At 40.3% G+C, this 19,626-nt stretch overlaps 1 protein-coding gene across 1 annotated transcript in view; it reads right to left on the bottom strand.

Moving 5' to 3' along the window:
- Positions 1-646: 646 nt before the first annotated feature.
- The window catches only part of LOC128568480 (uncharacterized), a 56,763-nt gene continuing 37,783 nt past the window's right edge, over positions 647-19,626 (bottom strand). The window contains exon 2 of the mRNA XM_053566187.1: positions 647-735. Within this exon, the coding sequence (XP_053422162.1) occupies positions 647-735 (89 nt within the window). The remainder of the gene's footprint in view (positions 736-19,626) is intronic.

Here is a 19,626-nt window from a genome sequence, read left to right as displayed (position 1 = left end):
AAAATATATATGTGACAAATACTATCAAGGTGAAAACTCTGTTCTCCATATTAATATCAAACAAAATAGATTTTAAGACAAAATTCATTATTAGAGTTAAAAAGGGTCAATATAATTTTAAATTGTATACACCCAATAAAATGGTCTTCAGACTATATAAAGCAGAACAAAAAGGTAGAACCACAAGTAGTTGATAAATTTAAAATCAATACCACTATATTAGTGATTAAAACAAGTCAGGCACACACAAAAATCAGAACAAAAGAGATTTAAATAATGGAGTTAAAATGTTGGATTTAGGCCAAGCATAGTGGCTCCTGCCTCTAAGCCTTCCTTGGCAGGCCCAGAAGGGAGGGTCACAGGAGGCCAGGAGTTTGAGACCAGCATGAGAACACAGTGAGACTCTGTCTCTACAAAAACCAGAAAAATTAGTTGGACATGGTGGTGCATGCCTGTAGTCCCAGCATCTCCAGAGGCTGAGGCAGGAGGGGTGCTTGAGCCCAGTAGTTTGAGGTTGCAATGAGTTATGATTATGCCACTGCATTCTAGCCCAAGCAACAGAGCAGCGTCTCTTAAAATAAAAACAACAAAAATAAATAAATAAATAAAAACAGTGGATTTAATCCACATATAAATACTCCATACCTTATGGTGGGCAGAATTCTAAGATAGCATTCAAGGTGGTCCTCTGATAGGCATGCTCTGTATAATCCCCTTCTCCTGAATTTGCATGACCTATAAAAAGGATGGGATAATATAATCACTTCTTTAATTATATTATGTTATATCAAACATCACGTTACCGCTCTAGAGAGACATTCTCTTGCCTTGTTGGAGAGGACCAGAGTGGGCTCTAGTTGCTGAGAGTAACCCTGGCCAAGGACTAGCCAGGAAATGAGGCTATCAGTGCTACAACCACAAGGAACCGAATGCTGCCAGCAACACACATGCGCCTGGAAGAGGACCCTGAGCTGCAGAGGAGAACAGGACCCTGAGCTGCAGAGCAGAACAGGACCCTGAGCTGCAGAGGAGAACAGGACCCTGAGCTGCAGAGGAGAACAGGACCCTGAGCTGCAGAGAACAGGACCCTGAGCTGCAGAAGAGAACAAGACCCTGAGCTGCAGAGAACAGGACCCTGAGCTGCGGAGGACAGGACCCTGAGCTGCGGAGGAGAACAGGACCCGGAGCTGTGGAGGAGAACAGGACCCTGAGCTGCAGAGGACAGGACCCTGAGCTGCGGAGGAGAACAGGACCCTGAGCTGCAGAGAACAGGACCCTGAGCTGAAAGGAGAACATCGCTGTGGATGCTTTGAGTGCAGCCTTGTGAGACCCTAACAGAGAAGCCGGGTCTAGACTTTTGACTTACAGAAACTAGAGTTAATAAATAGATATTCTTTTAGGCCTCTGGATTTGTATTAATTTGTTACACAGAAATAGAAAACAAATACCCCAGTCTACCTTTATCCAGGGGGGATACATTCTAAGACCCCCTAAAGATAGTACCAGACCCTGTATGTGCTATATTTTTTCCTGTACATGTTATATAGTATGACAAAATTTAATTTAAAAATTAGGCACAATAAGAGATTAACAATAATAACTAATAATGAAGCAAAAGATCTCTCTCCATCAAGGTATCTCATTAAACTGCAGTCCTTTTGTGATGATATGGGAAGCCTCTGTGATGAGATGAATGAAGGGCGGGGAATGCCATAGGCATCGTGATGTGGTGTTAGGATACTATTTAGTACCGCCTGTGTTCTTCAATCAGTGTAACCATCCCTAACTTGCAGTAAATGTCTTTGTGTTTCTCCTTTCAGGGGATCCTTGTTGAAGTCTTCATAGGGGCTCAGAGCTTTCTGGCACACATCACCACGTTCCCATCATCAAAACACATTTTCTTTTCATGTCTTCCACCCACAAATGTAAAAATGTCTTTTTCATCTTAACTAAGCACCTACCACTCACTGTGGCCAAAACATTTACAATTTGAGGTTTTTCCTTCTTCACAATTTCATGAACAGAAGATTTGTAGCAACATCGCGATGTTTTCTTTTTTCCTTAAGCAAAGAACTGTCACCTTTTCACTTAAAGGAAGCACTTAACAGCTTCTCTTCAGCATATCTGAATAGCCAGCCTCACTTAGTGCCCTCTGAGGGCATTATTAAGTAAAATAAGTTTCCTGAACACAAGCACTTCACTACCACAACGTCCCATCTGATTATCATGATGACTGACGGGGCAGGAGTGCTGGGATGTGGAGACCCAGGAGGAAGAGATTTCACATGCTGCTCCAAATAGGGTGCAATTTAAAATTCATGAACTGCTCATTCTGAAATCCTAGCACTCTGGGAGGCTGAGGCAGGTGGATTGCTTGAGCACAGGAGTTTGAAATCAGCCTGAGCTAGAATAATCCCTTTGTTCTAAAAATGTACTAGCTGGGGAGGGTGAAGTAAGATGATCATTTGAACCCAGGAGTTTGAGGTTGCAGTGAGCTGTGGTTACGCCACAGTACTCTAGCCCAGGTGATAGAGCAAGACTCTGTCTCATAATAAACAAACAAACGAACAAATAAAATTCATGAATTGTTTATATCTGGAATTTTCCATTTAATATTTTCATACCCGGTAACTGAAGCCACAGAAAAATGAAACCACAGATACAAAGAACTAGTATGTGTACTCAACAATTAGAGAAGCGTATTCTTCTCAACTACACATGGAATAGTTACACATGTAAGAAAGGTCTTAGGGCGAGTTATGGAAAACTTGAAATACAGAAGAACCTCCATAGTTGACCACTGTCCACCTCCTTAAGTTGACCTAATTTTCATAGCCTGGACAAGCACCACATGAATGGATCAGTGTTGGCCTAGGCCCTTATGCTGACCGCCTCCATATGCTGAGAAGTCTGTTACAGTCCCTTGGGTGGTCAACTTACAATGTTCTTCATAGCTGAGGTCACTTAGACTGTGTTTCTGATTCCAGTACAATTAACACTATAGTGTGTGCATTCGTCTCCAGGGATTTAGAAGTTCTCACTGTCCAGTGTAGTCTGAAAGTGCTGAGAGTGCTATACATGAAGCAATGCCTGAGGTCCAGAGGAAGAGGCACCATGAGTAAGAAATGTCACAACCAGGGACGAGTGACCGTGACCCTGGACTCTGTGGTGGGGCCTGTGCCCAGATGGATGGTTCACAAAAGGCCAGGCACTAGCTGCTCTTCCAGTCACTGGACAGCTGTGACTCCAAGGACACGTTCCTCCTAGCTGTTCCCTCCCTTCCCTTCCTGTTCCCAATCTAACACTTTCTGGAAAGAAGCAGGTAAGAGGAAAGAGAGAAGATACACTGATTAGTGACCCAAAAGGGAATGAGCATCCCAAAGATTATTCAAATGGAAACAGACTGAGATACTATTGATTAGCAAGTTGACATTGAAGGAGTCACAGGGAAACTTGCCTTTTACCCTTAGGTTGGTTCACTGAAAAGATCAACTCACAGTTACAGCAGATTAATAAGAGAAAGGTTTATTTCCAAATACCAAGCACATGGAGGGAACCACAAGAATGATTTCTCAATGTCTCAGTGATGGTCAGCGGCTTTTAAAGATGCCTTTTAGAAGGGAGGGGGAAGAGTGGGGAAAGTACACCTGTGGCATTTGGTTGCTGGGGGGAATGCGTGGTAATGGGTGGAAACAGATTGAGTTGCAGATTAATGTGAGAGCCAGGTCTGTGCAGCAAATGCCCTTAGAGCCAGGTCTATGTGATAAGGAGTCCAGTAGCCCCTTTTCTGAGTCTAAATCAGGTTACTCAGATTTGATAGAGGAGAGGCCCATCCCTTCTAATCAAAAATGGCCTTTTCACTGAAATATTCTTTATACCAAGGAATCATATTTTGGGGTGAAATTTCCGTAGCTCCTTTAACATTTTGTTTAGTTTCCCTGCTATAAAACATAGGTGGCTGGCGAGGCATTTTCCATACCTAAGAGGAGTGTGAATGATCATATTTTAACACCACATAGAATTTTCTTTAAAACTCATTTTAGAGAACAGTTTAATACTCAATGTGCAGTATCAGTTTATAATATAGCATTTCATGGTAGGTGTTTTCTTGTTACACCTGTCTTTATACTTAAATGAATAACAAGGATCAGGCAGAAAACATGCATGAATAAAGCAGACCAAGGTTAAAGAACAGGGCCTGGTGGAAGCTTCAGCAAACTGAGGTTCTCATGTCCAAAATAAAAGCATCTCAAATTCTGCAGACTGGTTCTGGCCAATGGTTTACTATGTTGTGCCTTCCATCGTATAGAATACACATGTATGGATGTTATCTCTATTATACATTGATCAAATTGTACCATAATTAAATATTTTTATATGTTTCCCCCACAATGAGATCCTCCAAATGCGGGAACAGTATCCTATCCATCTTTCTATCCCCTGGCACATAGTAAGCCTGCAATAAATGTTTGTGGTGGGATTGGGGAAAGAACGAATAAATCAACAAGGACCCACAGCAGCAAATCATGCAAATCAATGCATTAAGTGAATGCCAGCAAAAGTAATCAAATCAGGGCCGGAGGATGAGGTATCTCATAAAGGCCTGCCTCGCTGAGATGTGATATGCAAACAGCTGATGGCTCCCTGCTTAATGACAGTCTGCAACCTGAGATTCTAGAAGCTCCGTGTTTGAAAAAGGCACTAATTTCTTTCATTTTTAATTAGGTGACCAGTGGTTAGATTATTATTGCTAGAGACAGGCTGATTAAGAAGTCACTGACGAGTCATTTGTCCTCCTCAGAGGGCTGTCACGCGGGTACATTTACATAATGACAGCTTCCCAGCTGGGAGCTCTCCTCTCAGCTTGTGTCACTTCTGGCGATAAATGCTGGTCCCTCGCTGTTTGGGACGTCAGTAAATTTTTCCAAGCAGGCAATCTTTTAGAGGAAACTTTGATTGAAAAACCTTAGAAATGGAAATGCATGCTAAGGGAATTTGCAAACTCTTCTACACACTCCTCCAGCCCCTTTCTTGCTCTCTTTTTCCTAGTATGTTTCTTAAGATGGTGGCGGAGTGGTGGGGGAAGGACCTGGCTCATCATTTCCATTTAATTGCTCAGAGGAAGTAGTTAAAAATGCATTACCTTAAAGGGGGCGGAAGGTGTAGGGAAGAGTGTGTGTGTGTGTGTACGCATGAGCATCTAAGGTGGGGGTTGGGAAGTAGGGAATGGATAGAAGTTTCTCTCCTAAATATTGTTGTATCTGAAAATCAGAGAAAGGCCTTTTCACTTGACAAATATTTAAAACTGGAACAACCCCAACCTCTAGATGGCCTTGTTATTTTTTATTTTTTTCCTCATTTTTTATATTTGAAAACCTTTCAAGGCGCATTGTGTTTCTCCATTTTTACATAAACAGTTGATTGCATTCATGAAATGAAACATGCAGTGAGGTAAGACAGAGAGAGAAGGAAAGGGAAAAAGGATTTTTTCTCTGATTATTTCATATTAGTAAAGCCTCGGTTGTTTTCTAGATGGAACACCATTAATCAAGTCCCCAAGTTGAATCATAAAAAAGACAAATGGAAAAACTGAACTTCAAATGCAGCCTTCAAAACAGCTTGAAAATACAGGAGAAGCTCGTTTGGATTAAATGTTCTAAGTTAAAGAAAAATCTAATTACACAAAATAAGAAAAGCTTGTTTACAATGTTGCCAGCTAGGAATTATTCCCTACTACCTAATTATATTCTACCCATATGTCTGAAATTTTCTGAGATAGGTGAAACATTTTTCCTGCATTATTTTATGACTAATTTTGGGGATAAATCTAGTTTTCCCATTGTTATGCTCAACTCAATATCCAAATTGTGGGAGAACGAGATAGAAAGGGTTTATTCCACGAACACAAGGAGTTCAACATCAGAAAATCTACAAATGCGCTTTACTATATTAACAGATTAAAAAGAGGAAACCATATTAGCACCAATCATTTATTTTGCTCAAAACCTGTAATTTGGGCAGAACTTGGTAGAGATATTTTGTTTCTGCTGTACACAGGTTCAGCTGGGGCCTCCACTGCAGAGATCAGCTTCCGAGATGGCTCACTCACTTGGCCAGCACCTTGGTACTAGCTGTCTTCTGGAAGCCCAGGTGAGTTTCTAGAGGAACTTCCACAGGGCTGCTTGGGCTTCTTTCCAGTATGGCACCTGGGTCCCAAGAGACCAAGGTGAAAGCTGCCGGGCATCTTTTGATTTACCCTCAGAAGTCCCAGATGGTCATGTCTACTGCATTTTCTTAGTCAAGTAAGTCTCTACGGCCAGCCTAGATGCAAGGGGAGAGGACTTCCCAGTCCGGTCTGTTAGTGCCAGCTTTTATAGGAGTTATATGAGAACACGCTGCTTGCAAGTGCACATCTTAGAGCGTGGGGAGGTATAGCACCCCTTCTGCCAGCGGCAGAAGTCCCTGACGCCATGGGAAGCTGAACTTGGATGCAGCCTCTCCCTCAGTAGGGGATGTAAACTGAGTCCCAGCATGTTGACTAGACAACTTACAGTGAGCACTGCAAGGAGAATTTTAGCCAATAGTCTCGTCACACGCTGGGACTGTTGTCCACTCTCATTATGTTGGACACTTCCTGGGCCCCTTCAATATTTTCCACTTTAACATCTCTCTGTTCTCTCTTCCTGGAATTCCAATTATTCAAACTTTGGATTCCTGGACTAGTCCTCTAATTTTCTTGTCTTTTCATTCTTATTTTCCATTTCTTTATATAATTGTTCTGCTTACTGGAAGACTGCTTCAATTTTATCTTCCAATATTCTGTTGAGATCCCCCCTTTTTTAGTTCTTTATAAATGTTTTAGCATCTCCTTTTTTGTTTCATAGTTACATTTTGTCTCTCTGAAGATATTTATTTGTTTTGTTGTATGTTTTCTTCTAACTGTATAGCTAGTATTTCTTTCAAGTTGGTGTTTTCTGTCAGTTTTTGTTCTTATTTTCTGTGGTAGTTTCGTTCTTACACCTGGTAATACTTGGCCACACGTCTTTGGGTGATGAAGAGTGGGGGACTAAAGAGCTAATGAGAAGCTTCAGGCGTGGGAGGAATGAGGCCTATCAACGCGGAGCTTGTCTGTAAGTTTATCTGACAGGCCACTTCAGGAGGAAAACCCTGGTGTTAACATCTTCAAGTAATCTCTCCTGCTGGAGAGTGAGAGTCTGGCCGGCCATGTTCTGGAAGTCAAATGAGGAAGGAAGGCTGGGGGTCTCTGCTTTTACCAGTCAGTTAAGCACATGGCCACTCATTCCCCCTGTTTTACTGGCATTGCGCCCACAACCATGAATGGAATTTCCTTCCCTGCCAACCTCTGTACTTTCTAATCTATAACCAAGTTTGTAAAACCACCCTAAAATTGCCACACTAGTGTATATTTTATGGTAGTTTAACTTTTACAAATGCTTAAAAGCTTACTGATGGCATAGCACTGGCTCCTAGAACCATACTTCAGAGGTTTGAAAACTAGACCTTGGGTAGTTTATTGAATTCTTCTGAGAATCAGTTTGTTTAACTTTAAAATAAATGTAAGTATCTACTTCATAGCTTTATTGGCAAGGTAAAATGAGTGAAAACATCTAAAAGGACTTTGAACAGTACTGTTCTTGTGTGTATGTGTGTGTGCACACGTGCACCCACTTTTGCAATTCAAAATATTCCCTGATTTTCAATTGCATAGCACATCCCTTAGATAAAATGAGTGAAAACAGAGCCAGGTGCAGTGGTTCGCACCTGTAATCCTAGCACTCTAGAAGGCCCAGGTAGTTGGATTGCCTGAGCTCACAGGTTCGAGACCAACCTGAGGCACAGTGAGACCCTATCTCTGAAAATAGCTGGCAGTTGTGGGAGGCGCCTGTAGTCCCAGTTACTTGGGAGGCTGAGGTGGGAGAATCACTTGAGCTCAAGAGTTTGAGGTTGCTGTGAGCCGTGACACCACCGCACTCTACTGGGGGAGACAAAGTGAGACTCTGTCTAAAAAAAAAATAGAATAAGATCATCTAAAAATACTTTGAACAGTACCCAGTCTCTAGTAAGTACAAAGTAAGACCCAGAAATTAGAACTGAAATGCAATTTAGTATTTTGACATTACATTATTTTAAGTACAAATCTTTAAGATAACTTTTGTTTTTTGTTTTTTTTTAAAGGATAACTTTTGTATAGTATTTATAAAATATAATCACCTTATATACCATTGAAAATAAAGACATTCAAAAAGTTAACATTTGCTCTTTCTTTAGTAGAAAAATTCAAGGGATTTATAACAATCTCTAGTGTATACTTACCTTATACTTTACTAGTTTTTTCAAAACTTTAAAGAAAATAATACCTTCAATTTCCATCATAATCGCAATGATATAAATTAGGACTATGAAGTAACCATAGTATATTTCAATTTAATAAAGTCAGTACATTATTGATGGCAAGCTGAGCTCTGTGAAATAATTCCTTCATTCTTCAGAAGACAGGTGTCTTTAAAAATTACCTCTTCCTTTGGTAATTAAAGTCAATCAAGGTTTTTGCCTTTCTACTATCAAAGTGAACTCCCTTTTATGTCTTATTGCTTAATTAGAGGATTTAAGTCTTCCCTGCTGATAAAAATGTTTCAGCACTTAAAAACCATTGCATTGCTGTATCCGGCCCACTTTGTTTGCAGTGCCTTTATATAGCATGAAGCAAGAGTGCCATCTGGTGATCAATACGTTTATCGCATGCAACTATGTCTGGAATTTTTCCATTCGTGTTTTAAGGCTTCTTTCTACTAAAAACAAACTGTTAAGTGTGTTTTTGTATATTTTATGCAATTCAGATTTGTTTTTAGGTAAAATTGTTTTTAGTTAAAAGATTATGGAAATACTAAGGGATATGCTATGCAATTGAAAATCAAGGAATATTTTGAATTTCAAAAGTGCACATGCACACACACACACACACACACACACTAACAGGTAGGAGTCCCCCAGAAAAGCAGAAAAAATGGCAATTAGGTGTATGTTATTTGATTGTTAGGAGAGATGAAACCTGCTTTTTATAGTAGAAAAGCATATTTGTTCTTCTGAACATATGGGGATTTTGCAGATTCCTTTCACAAATCTTTTTTAAGTCCAACAGCAAAGCAAATTATAAAAACAATATATTGTTTGATGAGAACATTTCAGATTGCATATGAAACCAGCACATTGTACCCCTTGATTGCACTAATGTACACAGCTATGAGTTAACAATAAAAAAAGGGGAAAAAAGACAATATATTATCAACTCTGAACTAAGAGAACATGTCTGATCTTGTATACAAATTTCACAAGCCATCAATAAAGAATAATTTTAACCAAGGTAAGCGTAAATACCAGAAGTCAAAAGAGAAATTCCTTCCTGGAAAGGTCAAGACGCTACAGGAAGACATTGTTAAAAACTTCTTTGGTGCTGTCCAGTCCGGAAGTGCTGTATCTGATGACAGGAGCATTCTATGAACAAGACACGGAATATATTCTCTGAAGCCCTTTAGCCAATACCACTGAATTACTGTGGCTTTATAGTATGTCTTGAGGATGAGTAGTTTCAGTCCTCTGACTTTGTTCTTCTTTTTCAGGTTTAATATTGTGTTGGCTATTCCAGGACTTTTGCTTCTCTCTATAAACTTTAGAATCAGTTTTTGATATTTATAGAATAACTTGCTGGGTTCTTGATTGGCACTGCATTGAATCTATAGGTAACATTGGGAAGAATTGACATTTTGATGACACCAAGTCTTCCTATCCCTGAATACGAACTCTCTTTCAACTTATTTCATACTTTGATTTCATCAGTTTTGTAATTTTTCTTATAATAGATCTTATACATATTTTATCTGATTTATGCATATGTATTTCATTTTTGTGTGCTGATGTAAATGGTGTTTTTTTTTTAAATTTCAAATTCCACTTGTCCATTGCTCGTATATAGGAAAGCAATCGATTTTTTGGTATCAACCTTGTATCCACCACCCTGCTATATTCACTTATTAGTTATAGGAGCTTTTTGCCAATTAGTTCAGTTTTTCTGCATAAATGATCATGTCATCTGCTGAACCTTTTATTTAATTCTCTATGCATACAATACATGTTACATACTCTTGTATATTTTTAATTTTAATTACCAAATTTTTTTTTTTTTTTGGCCAGGGCTGGGTTTGAACTCGCCACCTCCGGCATATGGGACCGGCGCCCTACTCCTTGAGCCACAGGTGCCACCCCTAATTACCAAATATTTTATAAAAAGAGAATGCAGGCTGGGCCTGGTGGTGCAAGCCTATAATCCTAGCACTCTGTGAGGCAGAGACGGGAAATGGCCAAGAAAACACAGCAAGACCCTGTCTCTACAAAAAAAAAAAATGGGAAACTGAGCTGGGCGTCATGGTTCACGTCTATAGTACCAGCTACTCTGGAGGCAGAGGCTGGAGGATCACTCCAGCCCAGGAATATGAGGTTACAGTGAGTTACAATGATGCCTCTGAATTCTAGCCAGGGCGACGGAGCAAGACTGTCTCAAAAAAGAAAAAAAAATAAGCAGCAGAGAATGTAGGGATGAAATTACAAAATTTCTTTCTCTAATAAATCTCTCTTTGAACCTGTTGTTTTACAATTGATGAAATCTGTACTTTGTTTCTCAAATAGATTTCCTTTTATCCTGAAAAGCAAAATTATCCTTAGCTGATAATCAGTTAGGAATTCCAAATTTTCAGGTGCCTCTTCTAGAGGAGCTTCTAGCTGGGGCAAGAATTTAGTTGCAAGCAGAGATGGCATAATGAACATAACAGCCCTTTATGAAGGCTTGCTGAGCGCGCACGGCCACCACATTCTGGGTCTTTCCCTGCCTTGCAAGGTACAACCTGACCCAGGCTAACAAACTCTCCTGCTGCAATGGTCTGTCCTACAAGGCCAGGTGAGCTACATGGTCATGTTCAAAATGGTTTCGACAGCTTGGCACAACACTGAGGCCATGGGGGAAACTTCACAGAGATTCCACAAACACCTGTGTGAGGGTGTCCTCAGCTGTAGGCAGCAGTGTCTGACAGAAGAGCCAGCAGAGTTAGTGGCGGGCCCTGCTCAGCTCAGTGTGGCCCTACATCAGAAAGCTACAACCCAGTTACAACCTAAGAATAGGGGGAAGGGGAAAAGGGAGGGGAGGGAGGGGGGAGGTGCGCAGAGGGAGGGAGATTGGTGGGATTACACCTGGGGTGCATCTTACAAGGGTATATGTGAAACTTAGTAAAGGTAGAATGTAAATGTCTTAGCACAATAACTAAGAAAATGCCAGGAAGGCTATGTTAACCAGTGTGATGAAAATGTGTCAAACGGCCTATGAAACCAGGGTATGGTGCCCCATGATCATATTAATGTACACAGCTATAATTTAATAAACAAACAAACAAAAACCAGAAACTGTCAGGTAGCCTCTGCTGCCATCTAGCGCCCACAAGTGAAAACGCAGAGCCCCAAACCCCCAGAAAGACTGCAAGACAATGGTGTGGTTCCTGGTTAGACTTGCCCAAAAGAGAAATATGGAGAGATTTAGAAAATTATGAACTCAGAAGTGATAGCCAAGCCCCTTAGGTCCCCGTCCAACCAGCTGGATGTGCCAGCTTCCTCAAAGTTCCAACTTGTCCATCTGTTCCAGTGCTTTATTTAGAACTGGTTTTTTCATGATCCTTTCCCCCCAGAACTTTACTGTCCCTATACTTCTCCCAATTGTGAACTGTCTAATTCCTAAAATAAACCCTTAGTCCATATACTCACAGAATGCTTTCATGGAAACACATCACCTACAGTAATCCAGAACAGCAGAGTGGGGCCTCTGTACCTGTTTCCCTACCTAACTCAGCTCCAAATAAAAATCTCAGGAAGCTGTATCTGATTAGTGGATTTTTTTTTTTTTTTGAGACAAAATCTCTGTTGCCCCTGGCATCAGTCTACCTCACAGCAATCTCAAACTTCTGGGCTCAAGCGATCTTCCTGCCTCTGTCTCCTAAGCAACTGGGACTGTGGACACCCGCAACAACACCCATCTAATTTTTCTATTTTTAGTAGATACGGCGGTCTCACTCTTGTTCAGGCTGGTCTGGAACTCCTGATCTCAAGCGATCTTCCTGCCTTGGCCTCCCAGAGTGCCAGGATTACAAGTGTTAGCCACCGCACTCAACCTAACTAGTAAAATCTAATTCAAATTGGCATTTAAGTAAATAAAGAAATTGGAAATTGTTTTGTTTTGCTTTTAAGTATTAAAATATGGAGATGGTGTTTTTATTAGTCAGGTTTCTGTCTGAAATAGATGACACTTACACTGGATAATTGGAGGATAGTTTAAGCAAGATGGTTTGTGAAGGTAACAAGGGATCCCAAAGTGTACCTGCACCACGCTCTCCTTCTGCTCTGTGGATATTCTTCTGTGGGGACTGCCCGTTCCATCATGCCCACCTCTCACTGTAGTTAATTCCTGACCACCCTTCTGGTATCACATCAACTATTGCTTCCATCTGTAATAATTTGTAAATAATGTTGAAATAATTATTCCTTTCCACCACAAAATGTTTTCTGTATTTGTAGCATAATTTTTAAAACACATGTTGAAGATATACAAGGCTTTGCAAATTATTTACAACAGTCATTCTCAATTTTAAAATCCTACCTCATCATGGACCAATATATTTATAAAATACAAATAAAGTCATAAGAAAAAAATAAATATTAAATTAAACTAAAATTTTACTGTCAGTCTAAAATTATGTAAAATTGCCATTAAACGTTTCTTTTTTTTGGCCGGGGCTGGGTTTGAACCCGCCACCTCTGGCACATGGGACCTGCGCCCTACTCCTTGAGCCACAGGCACCACCCCCATTAAACGTTTCTTAATGCAGATCCTCAGTTCTGGCTACACACATGATAGTAACTATCACAGCAGATATTTTTAAATATAGTACGAGATTCCTACTTTGAACAAACTATATCAAAATCTCTGGAAGGGGAGGCCTGGAATACGTATATATATATATTTTTTTGTTTGTTTGTTTGTTTTTAATTCCCCCATGAATCTAGCATAAGACCATAGCAGAGAATCAATTACCCAAACTGATGAGTTAGTTCAATAAAGGCAACTGGCCAGGTGCAGTGGCTCACGCCTGTAATCCTAGCACTCCGAGAGGCTGGTGCTGATGGATTGCTTGAGTTTAGGAGCTTGAGACCACCCTGAGCAAGAATGAGACCCTGTCTCTAAAAAAATAAAAAATAAATAAATAAGAGCAACTTCTTTTCCTCTAGCTACTTAGCCATAAAGCCTAGGATGGATTATTTAAAATTCTAAATTAATTTATTCATAAAATCTTTACATTGAAAAAACGCCTTAAGACATTATGTTTAAATACTATAGTCCAGGGCGGCTCCTATGGCTCAGTTGGTAGGGCGCCGGCCCCATATACCGAGGGTGGTGGGTTCAAACCCGGCCCCGGCCAAACTGCAACCAAAAAATAGCCGGGCGTTGTGGTGGGCGCCTGTAGTCCCAGCTGCTCGGGAGGCTGAGGCAAGAGAATCGCTTAAGCCCAGGAGTTGGAGGTTGTTGTGAGCTGTGTGAGGCCACGGCACTCTACTGAGGGCCATAAAGTGAGACTCTGTCTCTACAAAAAAAAAATACTATAGTCCATTTAGAAAACGTGACATTTTGCCAAAGTAATTTCTTCAATACTTCCTTTTCTTTCTCCAATATTTCCTTTTTATCCTCTGAAGTAGTTTATTTTAATTATTGAAGGTACTGGGAGTTAATTGTTTAGAAAATCTTGCACAAAGGTCTTTGTTTCTCTCATTTTTTTCTTTCTTCTTCCTTCTTTCTACTTATTCATTTAATATAATTTCTCCTCTGGACCTTTTTCTCTTGTCATATCAACTCTGATGGCTGTTTACCCTTCCTGTAGCCGATCCTAGAAAATCAGTGAGGGGGCAAGGTGCAGTGGCTCATGCTTGTAATCCTAGCACTTTGGGAGGCCAAGGTGGGAGATTTGCTTGAGGCCAAGATTTCAAGACCAGCCTGAAAAAGAGTGAGGCCCCATCTCTACAAAAAAAACAAAAAAAAAAGAAAAATTAGCCAGGCATGGTGGAGTATGGCTGTAAGTCCCATCTACTGGAAAGGTGGAGGCAGGAAGATGTCTTGAGCCCAGGAGTTTGAAGTTGCAATGAGCTATGATGACCTCACTGCACTTCAGCCTGGGTGGCAGAGTGAGACCTTGCTTCAAAAAAAGAAAAAAGTCAGTGACAGAACTCTGAACTTCCTTCACTCTTCTCCCCTGAAGTGGCTCATAAGACTCTCAGATAAGAGGTGCTTCCTTATATGCAGCAAAAAATACATAAAATGAATTAGAACTCCCTAAAAGTCTCTACATAATTTGTAACTTCTATATTGGAAATAATGCAAAGACAAAATACATAGCATAGCAAGTTGCTTTAAAAGGTTTCTAGATATTTCTTAATCCAATTGAGTTGACATCAAAATTGCGTCCAGGGGTCTACCCCTTGTCAGTCTGGCACCCATATGCATCTCCTTAACCAGACTCAGTTTCCATAAAGCCAATAAGAAGGTAACAGCTCTGCCTAACACCATGTCGCTATCCCGTGAAGACGATTTTCAGGATTTTAGACATTAGGGATTTTAGATTTTGGGGATTTAGTCTTTAAGGATTTTGATCTTTTGGGATTCCAACAATCAGCATTATGATGTTCCAGATGATTGGGGTCCAAACCAAGAGCATCTTATCTCCAAAGACAAAGAGATGTGAACAGGAACCCAAACAAACAGGCCTTGCTACATTTTCCCCAGGTTATTGCCCTTAGATCAGACCCATCTGTCCCCTCATGTTTGTTTTCATCATATCTACTATAAAATAAAATTCAGGTTTAACTGTTTCTTTCTTTTTTTTTTTTTTTGAGACAGAGTCTCACTATGTTGCCCTCTGTAGAGTGCTGTTCAGTCACAGCTCACAGCAACCTCAAACTCTTGGGCTTAAGCCGTTCTCTTGCTTCAGCCTCACAAGTAGCTGGGACTATAGGCACCTGCCACAATGCCCAGCTATTTTTTTTTTATTATTGTTGTCATTGTTGTTTAGCAGGCCCTGGCCAGGTTTGAACCCACCAGCCCCAAGGCATGTGGCTGGTGCCCTAACCACTGAGCTATGGGCACCGAGCTGGGTTTATCTGTTTCTTTGAGTCTTCATTTCCTCTTGAAGTCTCTTATGTCAAGAAAAACTTATTAAATAAAGTTATCTGCTTTTTCATGATTTATCTGTCTTTGTCAGTTAAATTTCCAGCACAGCCAGCCAGGGACCTTGAGAGTGTTGGAAAAAATCTTTCTTCTCATATATCAGATTGGTTTAATCCATATCCTCAGACATTTCAGGGGATTTTTACATAAATTTTGGGAGTTTTACCACTAAAGTTATTCTCTTTGTGTTGTCTTTCCTTATTTATTTATTTATTTATTTATCTTGGTTTTTATAGTTTTTGTTTTAAGATTTTTCATGGAAGCCTGGGCCTGGTGGCTCTCACATGTAATCCTAGCACTCTGGGAGGCCAAGGCAGGTGGATCCCTTGAGCTCAGGAGTTCCAGATCAGCCTGAACAAGGACAAGACCCTTCTCTACTAAAAAAAATAGAAAAACTAACTGGGCATTGTGGCAGGGGCCTATAGTCCCAGCTACTCAGGATCCTGAGGCAGGATAATCACTTGAGACCAAGAGTTTGAGGTTGCTGTGAGCTATGGCACTACAGCACTCTACTCAGGGTGATAGAGTGAGACTCTGTCTCAAAAAAAAAATTTTTTTTTTTCATGGAACTTTTCTATTTTCCCCACAGGTATTTTTATTTTCTGCTAGTCTTAAAGACTAAAAACAATATGCTTTTAAATAAGTCCTACCATTTTCCTTATTTTAGCTTTAAAGATTGTAAAGAGTCTTTATAAAGATTTTAGGGGTTCTGGAAAATTACTTAGGAGAATTTAAATAAGAAGTTATTCTTTTATTTGCCAATTTTATAGTCCTAAAAGACCTTAGTGAATTTTTCTAAATGTGAGACTTCAAAGTAATTTGAATTTTTTCCTTTACTCTCTGTTTTCTTTCTTGGCAGGCTGACTATAAAAACAGAAGCTGAAAATTCTAGATGAGGCTCTGGGGAATTCTTTAAGAGGCTGTTCCTGAATCTACTTCTTTCTTTTCTACCTAACAGTGGTTTTCTTCCCCCCTGGGCTAGAAAGAGTTTTTAATGATGTTTTCCCCCTTTCCTGGCAGTCTAGTTTTATGATGAAGAGTGAATTTCTTAAATGTGAAAATTTTCCAGAACTCTGCTCTTCTTTCTTCACCTCTTACAATTGCTTAGCTTCTTCTAAGAGATGTGCCTTTGCCGTGGTAAAGGCACTGGGGAATTAATTACTGAGGAGCTTTTGCATGGAACCATAGTTCTCCTTTCCACTTCAAGTACCCTGTTCTTTCTGCAAGTCTTAAGACCTGGGACAGTGTTCTCTGATGAAGAACGGCATCGCAAAACGAGAAGCAAGTACCGACTGAACCCAGCACTGCCTTGTGGTTGTGAAATTGAGGTGGCTGAACGAACATGAGTTTCAGAGTCAGAATACAGAGTTATTTTGGTCCCAACTATTAACTATGTATTTGTAATTGATTTGCTTGGTCTCTCATAGCCTTATTTTCTTCATCTGCTACAAAGGGAATCACATCTATTCCCATAGAATTGTTGGGAAAATTACATTTTCTAATGATTAGGTTTAGGACATGTCCCTGCAATCCATGCCTCCCTTGGTGTACTGGATGTTTTCAGCTGAAGGAACGTGAGCAAACATCAGAAGCAGGAGGGTCGTTCTTGCCTTCCCCCATCCTTCATTCCTGAGGAAGGCCCCTGTGTGAGAGGTGCCCTCCGATGCCTAGAGGAAAAAGGTCCTTATCTCTGAAGATACAGGGACACAGGAGGGAACCTGAACAAATAGGCCTCCCTAAGTTTCCCCAGTTCATTACCATCAGATCACACTCTTTTTGCCCAATCATGTTTCTCTACGAACTCTCCATTCCTTGCCAAACATCCTATAAAAAATTCAGATTTAACTATTTCTTTGGGTCTTCCTTTCTTTTGAAGGAACCTGCGTCACATATAATTTGTGTCAAATACAAATTTTCTCTTGTTACTCTTGTCAATTTTCCTTTCAGACCCAGCCAGGGGCCATAAGAAGGTTAAAGAAAACCTTTTCTCCCGCTACAATTTCTAGGGACCTTGAAGGGTTGTCTGAGACACCTTACTCATTCCAGAGCCTGAAGATGGGATCCTGGGAAAACTGACAGCAGCCCGTGAAAGGTCAGAATTCTTACCAAAGTCAGCTCTCCCGGATCTCTGTCTGTAGTGCCTGGTCAAGAAAGGAAAGTAAAAACTTCTTGTCCCTTCTTTTCCAAGTTCAAATTAGTATAAGAAAAATAACTTGTTTGGCTTATGGCTAACTTAGGATGTGTGAAAGGAAATACATGTTTCATCCCCTACCAGAATATACATAAAAATGCCAAACATAGAACTTGGCACATAGGAAGCACTCAAAGAAGCAACTGGGTCCTAGCGTCTGAGGTAGGAGGCTGAGTGGGAACAGGGAACGTTTAAGAAGCCCCACTCTTTGACTGTCCTCGACTATCCCCCTCACAGCTTGGTTACTTACATTATGAACATGATGGTTCTCAAACCTGGCTCTACATGAAGATCACTTTAAAATAATATCCAAGGAGATGGTGCAGTAATGAATTAAATCAGAGTCTTTGGAGAGTTCTGGCAAAATTAGTCTTTAAAGTTCACCAGGTAATTCTACTGTGTAAGTCAATATTGAGGATCACTGCACTAAGTCATCGGACACTAAGGAAAGATATAGTAACTTTCAGAACATTTGTACCCATTCCCCAAAAGACCTGCTGTTGATTGGGAGAAAATACATCCAAAACACAAATCAGATAAAGGACTGATATCCAGAAGTTGGAAAGAACTTGTACATTTCAATTAAAAAGTAGACAAAAGATGTGAAGAGACATTTCACCAATGAAAATATACAAATGGGTAATAAGTGCCTGAATAGATGCTAAGCATTAGTAATCATTAAGGAAATGCAAATGAAAACCGCAATGAAATACCATTGAAGGCCTACCTACACAGCTTTAATAAATAAAACAGACAGTAACAAATGTTGATAAGGATGTGGAGAAACGGGAAGTTTCATACGCTGTTAGTGGAAATGTAATATGGAAAACAGTCAATTTCTCAAAAATTTACACATAAAATGACCATAAAACCCAACAGAAATGAAAGTAAGTCCACATAAAAGCCTGTGAATGAACATTATTGATAATAGTCAAAAACTGAAAAAAATCTAAGTGTCCATCAACTGGTGAATGGTTAGGCAAAATGTAGCATATTCAATATAATAAATACTATTTAAAATACTGGTAAAAAGGAACACAGTACTTAACATTATGCCAAGTGCAAGGCAAGAAAAACCACATTTTTTTTTTTGTAGAGACAGAGTTTCACTTTATGGCCCTCTGTAGAGTGCTGTGGCCTCATACAGCTCACAGCAACCTCCAACTCCTGGGCTTAAGCGATTCTCTTGCCTCAGCCTCCCAAGTAGCTGGGACTACAGGCACCCACCACAACGCCTGGCTATTTTTTGGTTGCAGTTTGGCCGGGGCTGGGTTTGAACCCGTCACCCTCGGTATATGGGGCCGGCGCCTTACCAACTGAGCCACAGGCGCCGCCCAGAAAAACCACATATTAAAAAAGTTCCAGAACAGGCAAATCTGTAGCAATAGAAAGACTAGTTGTTGCCTAGGCTAGTGTTGAAAATGGATATTAACTATCCATGGGCATGAGGAATCTCTGGGAAAATGATTTACAACATTTCTTTCTTTTCTTTTTTTTTTAAACAGTCTCAAGCTGTTGCCCTGTGTAGAGTGCCATGGCATCATACCTTACAGCAACTTCCATCTGTGGGCCTTAAGTGATCCTCTTGCCTCAATTTTTCTATTTTTAGTAGAGATGGGGTCTCACTTTTTCCTCAGGCTGGTCTGGGATTCATGAGCTCAAGCTATCCACCTGCCTCAGCCTCCCAGAGTGCTAGGATTACAGGCGTGAGTCATCATACCCAGCCCAGAGTCTCATTTTTTCACCCTCAGAAGAGGACTATGGCTTCATAGCTTACAGCAACCCCAAGCTCTTGGGCTCAGATAATCCTCTTGCCTCAACCTCCCAGGTAGCTGCGACTACAGGCACCTGCCACAACCTTGGGATAGTGTTTTTAAAGAGATGGGGTCTTGCTCTTGCTCAGGCTGGTCTTGAACTCATGACCTTAAGCAATCCACTCTCCTTCACCTCTCAGAGTGCTAGGATTACAGGCATGAGCCACCGTACCCAGACTCACTCTTGCTCATTTTTAAGTTAACAACTAAAATTTTATCATATATTTCAATAAGGTTATTTCTTGTTTATAGGACGTACAATATATTAAATATTTTAAAAATAAAATGAGATG

The sequence above is a fragment of the Nycticebus coucang genome, chromosome 17, assembly GCF_027406575.1.
Source record: "Nycticebus coucang isolate mNycCou1 chromosome 17, mNycCou1.pri, whole genome shotgun sequence".
Lineage (NCBI taxonomy): Eukaryota > Metazoa > Chordata > Mammalia > Primates > Lorisidae > Nycticebus > Nycticebus coucang.
This window is presented reverse-complemented; position numbering and strand designations above follow the sequence as displayed.